The sequence below is a fragment of the Galeopterus variegatus genome, unplaced genomic scaffold, assembly GCF_000696425.1.
Source record: "Galeopterus variegatus unplaced genomic scaffold, G_variegatus-3.0.2 Scaffold1016, whole genome shotgun sequence".
NCBI lineage: Eukaryota > Metazoa > Chordata > Mammalia > Dermoptera > Cynocephalidae > Galeopterus > Galeopterus variegatus.
In genome coordinates, this window is record NW_007727127.1 from 164067 (window position 1) to 174402 (window position 10336).

Below are 10336 nucleotides of genomic sequence, written 5' to 3' on the forward strand. Positions count from 1 at the left end.
GCATCTTGATTATTTCAAGTGAATTAAGAGCCCAATCTGCACAAACACTGTAAGTCACTTTCCCACTCGAAGCCCATGATGAATATGTTGTTGTCAGAGGAAAAAAGATCATGGAGTACCTCTACCAGCAACCAAGCGGTGGGAAGGAGTTGATGAAAACACTTGCTTCGCTGTGAGTCCCTTAAATACGAGGGTACTTCAAAAAGTTCATGGAAAAAATAGAATTAAAAAAATAGTATGAATCTTCCCACGAACTTTTTGAAGTACCCTCATACTACCCTCAGAATTAAGTGAAAATAAAGCTTTACTCACAAGGACAATTTTTAAGTTTTACTTTATTTCCCAATCCACATTTTTTCATTCAAAGTCAACTATGTAGAGACTGATGACAGGCCATACAGGATGGTGGAAAACACAGTATCGCTTTTACTCCATACAAGGGAAAAGTGGCTAAGGGTACTGTACCTTCCTTCCTTCCCCTCTTTGGGATCAGTGCTCTGAACTCACCAGGGGCTTATCACACAGGTGCAAGGAGCTAGGACTCACAGGTGCAGCTTGCATTTCCTTTCTGCTCCAACCTGTAAGGTCATTTGGTTAGCTTGCTTTGACCACAAATAGAGCTCTTAATTTCTCTAGCACAACCTTAACTTGATATGAAGCACTTTACACGAGGCATGGTGCAGACAAGAAGGCAGCTTTATTGTACTTTGGGGAAAAAAAACATGATTCCATTGGTGGGGGGGGGGGAACCATTGACACTCAGTAAGCAACACTGCCACCTAACGTAACGGTGACACACCACCAAGACCTTCAAGACCAGATAAATGTGAGTGCATTTGCTGATTTCAATTTTCACCATAAAATGGCACTTTTATAAGCTGGTCTCAGACAACCTCAGATTTTCTTGAGAAACTATTTTTGTCTTTAAAATGCATAAATGTATGTGCTTTCTCTTCTTTTTTGGGTAAAGAATGAGTTGTGTTTTTTTTAAATAGACTATCAAATTAATTCTCAACTTGAAACTTATGAAACACTTTGGGGCAACCTGCCTCTTGAACATCCATCACTCTTGTTCGACAGTCTAAACGGCAACCCCTGATTATGACAGACAGTTTATAAAGAAGCAAAACTCAGCTGTACAAGAACTACATTAAGTTTACTCATTTCCTCTTTCTATTTTTACAATCTAGGGTGCTAAGTATTTGTACTTCACTTACTTGAATTCCTGGAAAAAATCATTAGAACACACCAATAACAATTTTGCATAAATCACATAACCCAACTCTTATTATGACTACACAATAACAGTGGAAGATATTGGTGTGAGGATGTGGGAATGTTGTTCCTAATGAATAACAAAGTAATCTTCTCAAGGCTTGAATTCTCCTTTATACCGAGGTGTTGCAATAAATGTGTTGCTTTGATGACTTCTATGAGCATATAAATGAGAATACTTAAAGAAACACCTGAATGAAAAAAGAAATAAAATTGTGAGAATAACATATTGTTAATAACCACAATCTCAAATCAGCATCTCTTGTTATTACTGAGATTTTAGATTCTGGGTTAAGTGCTCTGTTCTTTGGAATATCCACAATGATTACTGATCTTGCTAATGAATTCTTCTATTGCAACATTTCTGTGTTTATGGTTGGAGGCACAGATTCTAGAATGCATGAGTATTACATGGTCTTTTTCAACCCATATTCTTGGCTAGTAATAAACTCAGTTAAGGATTTCAGGAAAAGCCAAGTTCTAGGAAAGAGGTATATAAGTGCAGAGTAAGGAGCTGAATTAAAACATTTTTAGGTTGCATTATGTCAGAAGACACAACTGAATGTTTCAGTTCTGGGAAGCTGAGATTGTCCAGAAAAACAAAGTTCTGAGTGTAGGACATAAGCTATCACCAGGTTAGAACCGGGTATGTTGCATTTCTCAAAGCAAAATGAATTGGGAAGTAGGGTTGGTCCCTGAAGTACTATATCTGAATGAGACTCTTTTTTTTTTTGTCTTTTTTCGTGTCCGGCAATGGATCGCAACCCTCAGTGTCGCGCCCGTACCGGACCAGGACCGGCAACGGGATCGCAACCCTCGGTGTTGCTCCCACACCTCGCTCAGCCAGTGAGTGGGAACCGGTCTGTACGCAGGATCCGAACCCTCGGCGGGAGCGCCACCGCGCTTCCCAAGCGGCACACTGTAGCAGTGCGCCACCGGGCCGGCCCCATGAATGAGACTCTTTAGGGGTGTCTACACTGCCTCAGTGTTCACTGCAATTGACAATAATCTCCTCTGCCCCCCAGTCTGAAGGCTTCCTTCACCACATATTCAAGTTGTCTGCATCTTTCACATAACGCTACCGATTGGGTACTCCTGAAGCCGAGGCAATAAAAATGCTAGAGGGGCTTATATTAACTCAAACATGATGCCAAAGTCATCTCCAAAAAAGTTTATTAGAATGATTAAAAACATTTTCTTGAATAATAACAGAAAGAATTTCTAAACATGAAAGAGTATCAGTGGCTATACCTTATAACCAATATTTGGAATTGAGTGGACAGCATTATTGCCAGTCTTCATTTTACTGGAAACAATCCATTTATTGGTTCCATGAAGTCATGACTATTGCTTTGTCTGAGAATGAGTCCCTACTGTGATTAAGTATAAAAAATATCTCCCATCACAATTGGAGTGTGACCTGCATTGAAGTGTGACTCTAACTGAGCAAAGAGTTGATACAAATCCAGAGTTGGGTTTTTGTTTCTTAAAAACATTCCTTTTACACACTACAAAGAAATAATTAGTATTTTGGCTTTTAAAATTCCTACATGATATTTAGAATGGCAGTCCCAAAGGTCCTCCCTTCACATCACTGTGAATGCAGACCCTCTTACGGAGGGAGCTTCTTGGGTGGACTCTGAAGACTTCTTCCTCCACATGTCTATACTGGTCTGAGAACGAAGACGGCATCATCCAGCACATAGTAGTCACTGTACATGTCGCCTTCGCACAGGTACGGCAGTCTGGTGAAAGCCTCAATAGCAAAACCAGCCTTTCTGAAAACCTCAGGCAGGCTGTTCACCTGCTCCTCCCAGTTCTGCCCCTTGATTTCCAGAATCTCCGATGGTTTCTCCCACTTGCCACCTACTAAAACAAATGAAAACATGAAGTTAAGTTCTTGAACGAACACATTATTTAAAAAGGGAAGGGGAGGACAGCACTTGCCACAGAGCTGGCATGCACCAGGCATTGAATGCTTTGAAGACTTGAAGTTAAGTTCTTGAACGAACACATTATTTAAAAAGGGAAGGGGAGGACAGCACTTGCCATAGAGCTGGCATGCACCAGGCATTGAATGCTTTGAAGACTGCCTTCTTCACACTGCTCAGGCCGCCCCTGAGGCAGGTGAGCTCAGATATGGAGCAAAGAGTCAGAAGGGCTAAGGAACTTGCCTCAACTTGCAAAGTTAATGAGTGTCAGAGCAAAAAACGTAATCCCAGGTCTGTTGGGTCCCAAAGCCCACACTGTGACCTTCTCTGACAGTTTCAGATCATACCCTATGTTAACCACTGACTGGGGGTTGTAATGGTTAACGGGTTCAGAAAACTAGCCATTAAAATACTAGAATACTGAAGCAAAGAATAACATAATATTTAAAAGAGGATTTTGGACAAATGCAAGAAAATACCATTGATGTAGTAAACTTACGCAACTTACTACCTAGAGAGATTTATGAGGCTGAAAATGAAATAGGCCCATGAAGGATTTTAGTCTATAAATAAAAAACAGATCATCAGTGTGTTTTTCAAGGGAAGTTGACCCATTCCCTAATTTTTCAGAACAATTTCATAAAAATTAAGCTCCAGGACCAGAGAGAGGTAGAACACGAGAATGGATGAGTCAACCTGGCATTTCTTGGAATGGTGACTGAAGTCTCTATCACTCATTTCCAAATCTATAAGCATCAGCACCTGGAAAATGAGGTGACTAGGTAAAGTATTCAAATTCGCACTAAGAAAATAAGCACATTTAAATGTTAGGGTGCTTTTAGATGCTATAAAATACACATATCCTTAAAAGTACTACTAAATCCAGATTGAAAATAACCTTGTTAATGAGACAACACATAATCAGCAGGTACCAAGAGCACACTATAGTGGGACTATTTTTCATTCTTTTCGGAGGCCCAGCACTGAACTCTCTTCCTATGTCTGGTGAATTTCCTGCCTAGAGTCCTGGTGGGAGACAAGGCCTAGGGAAGTGGCTTTCCTGGCCTTCTTGCAGCTGAGGCACTGGCACATCACCTGAGCTCTGACACACTCACCTGTGACCAGGAATGAGGAGCTAGTGACCCACAGAAGTGGGGATGTGAGGCGCATCTCTGGGACATACAGGGGTGCAATGAGACCAAGCAGCTGGGGTGGCGGTTCAGAGTACTAACAACAGTTTATGGCACTAGAGCTTGGTGGCAGCACCATGCTCTGCAGACCTGTTTTACAGTGTGATTTAGGGCATTTCTCTTGGCTGTGGAGCCCACAAATGGTTCTCCAGTCTTCCCAGTGACTCTGGGAGCTACCCCCAAATCATTTCCATAAATTTCCTTTGCTTAAAGTCAGCCTGAGTCAGTTCCTGCTACTTACAAAGCAGAACCTAACTGAACACGCCTCCAAGCATGGGGGAGGAGGGTAGGAAGCAGAGGACAGAGAGCCCACACATCTGCTTCACACACATTAGAAAGGGCTCTCTGAATTAAAAACTGGGGCACAATTAGTTTTTCCTGGTACTAGGATGTGTTGTTCACTACTTTTTCTCCTGTCTCTATATGAAGACACTACCTTCTGCTTCTCCATTCCCAGCAGCTAATGGCCCAGGGCCAGGCACACATTAGGTGTCCCAGGACCAGCGACTGAACTGCCCTGGAAATCTAAAGTGCTAATTACCTGTCAAACAATATTCCTGCCTGGGAATATGCGCTACGTGTAAATCAAAATCTCACTTAAAACATCTAATACGTGTAAATCGAAATCTCACTTAAAATACCTAACACCTATGATGATTTGTAAAATCAGGGCGGGGAATGACAAGCACATTTAGAAATGTGCCCCAGGCGAAAATGATGAATCTGGGTTACAAACCATCTTTACACAATTTCAAAAAGTTCCTGTTTATGGTTCCTCAATAAGAGTTCCTCTCTTCAGTTCTTCCTTTCTTGGGGGGGAAAAAAAAGCCAACTTCTTTCAAATACACACCCCACCTCCCCACTGCCTGTCCCCTGACACACACAGAAATGGAGACTGTGAGCAGAGGCAAGGTTGCTCTCGGCATGGCAATCAATCTGACTCTACTTTATGTCGGTAAGGTTCTTTTTTTCCTCTGCCATTTTATTTAAATCAATTGCTATTTTTTGCCTAATGCATTTATATTTTACACTCCTACAGAATAATTTTCAAATGTAAAATGTTACGGAAATTGTCTAAGGTGATTAGTTTCCTTTTTCCCCAGAGAAATAGATTATGAAAGAATAGCTGAGACAAAGTTTCATATTAACCTTGAAAATTCCTTTTGCTATTATGCTGCCTTGGGGAACACCTCATCAAACAAAGGGTTGAAAAATCTTCTTAAAATCACATGTGCTAGTCATCAACAACTTAACTCCCACACAAGCAAGCTTACTCTGCACATAGTGAGCACTAAACAATATTTGCTGAATATTCTCAAAGAATGTTTCTAAACAGCTTAACTTCTGTAAATGAAAAGTGCGTGTTTTGTTGAGAACTGCCATGGCTCCTTCTATAGAGAACAGCCATCCCATAATACATGTTTTTTAAATTCTGCCAACACCCATTTTTTCTCTAGGAAAGAGAAAGTGTTTCTTATAGTTCTAATAACCTCAGATTTGCCCACAAAATTTGGATTATAGGACAGGAAAGGGGGCAAAACCTCTTAAAATTAATTTTTTCTCATTTGTAAAGAAATAAACCAAAGTTTTAAGTGATTATTTTGGGGGAAAGGACTCTGGGTGACTTGCTGCTTCTACGTGTGGTAATATTCTATTTTTTTCTGACAAGTATACATTACTTTTATAAACTATTTTAATTAGCGTTATTTTAAATTAGTGTTATCTTTTAGAGATATATTCTGAAAGATGTGCAGATAAAATGTCTGGGATTTGTCCTAAAATCCTCTGGGCGCAGTGGACTGGGTGGGGGAGAGCTAAGACACAAGACTGTGTGGGGCTGGACAGTGGCAAGGGTTCATGATGCCACCCTGCTACTTCTGCCTAAGTCTGGAATTTTCTACAATAAAAGGCTTTTTTTAGTGTCAAAAATTAGTTCCCTCTTACCTTCTAACTTGATTTTTAAAAATAGTAAAGTGATTTTTTTTATTCCCTCCACCCAGGAGATAAACTTGCAACATTTTCAGTGGATACTGGGTTTTAAAAAAAAAGAAATCTGATGGAATCAATAGAATATGAGACTTCTGAAAGGGCAGTGTTTCAGAGGAGCAGCTGTGCTGTGACACAGCATCGGAGCTTCTCTCTTTGCTATCTCTTTGCTAGCGTGTCACTGGGCTGGTGGAGAAGGAGGGTAGCCCCCTCACAGGTCTGCGCTCACAGGAAACTGCCGCCACTGGCTTTCTCCCACACTTTGACTGCGAGAAGTCAGAAATAAGTTCAGACATGAAACTCCAAAGCCACGAATACTTATTTTACCCTGTGCCTCTAGTTCTTAAAGGAAAGTGTGTAGTCAGCCTTCCTTAGAAAAATTTTATTTTAAAGACAATTTGAGATTAAGACTGCTCAACTTTGTTGTGCTGTGGCAGGCCCAATCCCACGATACATTTCCAAGATATAATGATTGTTATATGCTGTAAAGTGTTCCTCAGTACTTCTAAGGTGACTGAGTCTGACCAGGAGACGGGAGGTTGTACTTATCAGGCGTGGGAATGAATCCCAGCCCCTTAGGTGCAGACCGAACTATGCTGAGCCCCCCGCATACCCAAATGGCTGAGAAGCCTGCTGTCTCCTCCAGGTGACTTTACCCTCTCATCTGGTTTATATTTCTCCCGTCACTATAAAGCTCCCAGCTCATCTCAAACTATACGAATACCAAAATCAAAACATGGTGAGAATAGACTTGCACCACAAATGCCATGATTCTAATTTTAATCCTCTTCTGTTCTGAGGACCTATAAAAAAAGGCTAACTGAAAAAAAAGCCGCTGTCTAAAACTTACTAAGTACCAGACCACTTGGATTACTTTTCAATTTCAGACAAATAAGGACAAACTCAGACAAATAAGACCACTTGGAAACATACAACCAGTGAGAAGTCAGACTGAAAACTTCTATAAATTTCCAATCTGTCTCAACCAATACTAAGCAGCTAGAAAGCTTCACATGCCTGGGATTAGAAGGCCAAAGTGAGGGGTCTGGTCTCCATAACTTGAGAAGCAGCACTGCATGGTGGAGAGAGCACTGGACCAGGTGTCCAGTCCTAGCTCTGCAAACACCTTGTGGACAGACATCCACAATCATTTCTAGAATGGGCACAGACACCATGGGAACAGTAGCGCTGGCCGTGCGGCAGCTGCAGCAATAACTGCCTTTTATTAAATACTTATTGTGGCTTAGGCAAGTAAATACCTACACATGGTCTCACTTAAACTTCACTAACCACATGAGATCAATAATTCCATCTCCATTTTGCTAATGAGGAAACTGAGCCACAGAGAGCATGGAGCTAGGAACTGGCAGTTAGAACTGGAACTCAAGTCTGTGCTCTTTATCACAATATTGTCAATCAAATAAGACAGACGTTACAAGGCACTATAAAGCAGTGCACAAGGGCCAGGAAGAAATCAGACCTGCTTAGACTCGGCATGGCTGGCTCATTTGGCCTCTGCAATCAGAGATGTCATAGACAAGCCAGGGCTGCATTTCCACAGGTGCACATCTTGCCTTTTTATCATGTTTCCCAAAGGGACACCAGACTCACAAAGAAACAATTGTGAATTGTCATGAATTCCTAGCCACCCAAACCCCCACCAGACAAAAATGTCACTACTGCCCATGTGCTCTGCCTGCAGCAGCAACATTTGCATGAGGAGCTTTGATCTGTGTTTCCACGTTGGGTACAAACAAAGAAACAATTGTGAATTGTCATGAATTCCTAGCCACCCAAACCCCCACCAGACAAAAAAGTCACTACTGCCCATGTGCTCTGCCTGCAGCAGCAACATTTGCATGAGGAGCTTTGATCTGTGTTTCCACGTTGGGTACAACACTCCTGTGAGGCAGGGGTGCAGATGAGGAACAGGCTGAGAGATTAGGTGACCTGCACAAGATCAAGGAAAAGCTTGTAAGTGGCAAGACTGTACACCTGGACCCAAACTTCTGGTTCCAGAAATTCTGCTGCCTCTGCTCATGCCGAATCCACTGGAATGCCTCCAGGCTCTCCTTGAGTAACCAGACATCACACAAACTAGCAGGTGAAGGTCAAGAAACACGGGCAGTTAGGACAAGTGAGGATTACTGGTGTCTATTTTAGAGTCTTGTTTGTTTCAAGAATAAGGTAAGAAAAAGAAAGGAATGGTTTGAGTTTCCTCAACTGCAAACATTAGTAAAAGAAGCACAGGGAAAGTGAGGTGAGAGGCTGCTCAACCTCGCCTCTGCTTTCTCCCGCAGGTGCTGTGGGTGCCTGCACCATCTCTGTCATACAGCCACGCTACCTAGAAGTGGACTACACTCACAAGGCTGTCACCATAGAGTGTACCTTCTCCACTGCTGGATGCCCTTCGAAGCAACCAACAAGCCTGTGGTTTCGCTATGGCGCTCACCAGCCTGAGAACCTATGCTTGGACGGATGCAAAAGTGAGGAGGACAAATTCACAGTGCAGGAAGCTCTGGCACAAAACCAAGTCTCCCTCACTGTAAACAGAGTGACTTTAAATGATAGTGCAATCTACATCTGTGGAATAGCATTTCCTACAGCACAGGGACCGAGAGCTAAGCAAACTGGAGGAGGGACTACCCTGGTGGTCAGAGGTCAGTCATCACCTTTTGCTCAGGCACTTAAAATCATTACATCACTTACATGTAGAAAATATTAGATACATTTGCTAAGTTAATACCCCAGCCAGTGAAGGTCCTGATCTAAGCACAAGCTGCCCTGAGGTTTGGATTAAAGAACTACTCAGACCCCATCTCCCAGCATCTAAAGACACAAAGTCAGTGGTATGCTGGGTGCTATATTCCCCGTCGATATCCAGACTTTAATAGTGAGGGAAACCAACCATGTTCTTCCTTTCTGTGTATAACAGTGATATGTTATAACACACCAAGTTCAAAGGGAAACCTAGAACAAAGCACTAGAGAAGCATAAATGACCAATAAATTGGATGTAGAAAAAATATGCATTATGGAAAATAAACACAAACTTGGAGAGAAGCACTAGAGGATCCCTAGCCCTTCCCATTCCACCTGGACATCAGAGAATGGAAAGTGACAGTCTGGCTTCCTGAAATGAGCTGAAGCCCATGACAACTCCTCACTCAAGTGAGGACATCAAACCTAGCTAAATCCCATAGTCATTTTACCAAGTCATTCCCTGGAGTGGCCTAAGATTAAGAAATTTCAGAGAAAAATCACATGATTCTGGGGAAAGGAAGAGAAGGGCAGTAATCCTTTGCCTTTTTTGGATCTCTTCTCTTAAAAAGGACTCTGGTATGATGAGCACTGAGATCATTAAAACATGAACTCAAAATCAACCAGCCTTTCAGTTTTAAAACAGGACTTTGAGGATCCAAGATTGTCTAGTATTATAATCCCTGCTTTTGACTACCAGGGGTGTTTTAATAGGCTTTTAATATTCACATGTCATTTAACCTTAGTTTATTCTCACCTGTAAGATAAATTACAAATGAGTTACTATACATAAAGCACTTTTAATAATGTCTGGCATACAGTAAATATTCAATAAATGTTAGCTACTGATAATAAAATAAACAACACAACTTGGGAGACTTGTAGGTCTCACTGCATTAGTCTTCTATAAAAAATCCTAGTCAAAAGGAAAAATGGCTTGTAAAGAGATGAAGGTCTCAAAACTGCAGGCTTTTATAATTCTTCTTCATGAGCAGAAATAAAAGTTTTGCTAAGATAGACATGGCAACTTCCTGCCTTTTCTGCAGAGCTGCTAATTTAGCACTGAGACATTTTTTTTAAAGTTGTACAGATGTGGCTAATTTCTTAGTTTCACAAATAAAAATGTATGGTGTATAAATTGAGTACACAAGATAGGCATTCATGGGATATTTCGTTGGAAAGTACAGGTTATTCA

At 41.4% G+C, this 10336-nt stretch overlaps 2 protein-coding genes across 2 annotated transcripts in view; one reads left to right on the top strand and one right to left on the bottom strand.

The window, feature by feature from the left end:
• Window positions 1-2431: 2431 nt before the first annotated feature.
• METTL9 (methyltransferase like 9) overlaps window positions 2432-10336 on the bottom strand; it is a 42940-nt gene continuing 35035 nt past the window's right edge. The window contains exon 7 of the mRNA XM_008574232.1: window positions 2432-3141. Within this exon, the coding sequence (XP_008572454.1) occupies window positions 2939-3141 (203 nt within the window). The 3' untranslated portion in view covers window positions 2432-2938. The remainder of the gene's footprint in view (window positions 3142-10336) is intronic.
• Window positions 3297-10336, top strand: part of IGSF6 (immunoglobulin superfamily, member 6) — an 11280-nt gene continuing 4240 nt past the window's right edge. Inside the window, exons 1-2 of the mRNA XM_008574221.1 lie at window positions 3297-5351; window positions 8683-9042. Of these exons, the coding sequence (XP_008572443.1) occupies window positions 5285-5351; window positions 8683-9042 (427 nt within the window). The 5' untranslated portion in view covers window positions 3297-5284. The remainder of the gene's footprint in view (window positions 5352-8682; window positions 9043-10336) is intronic.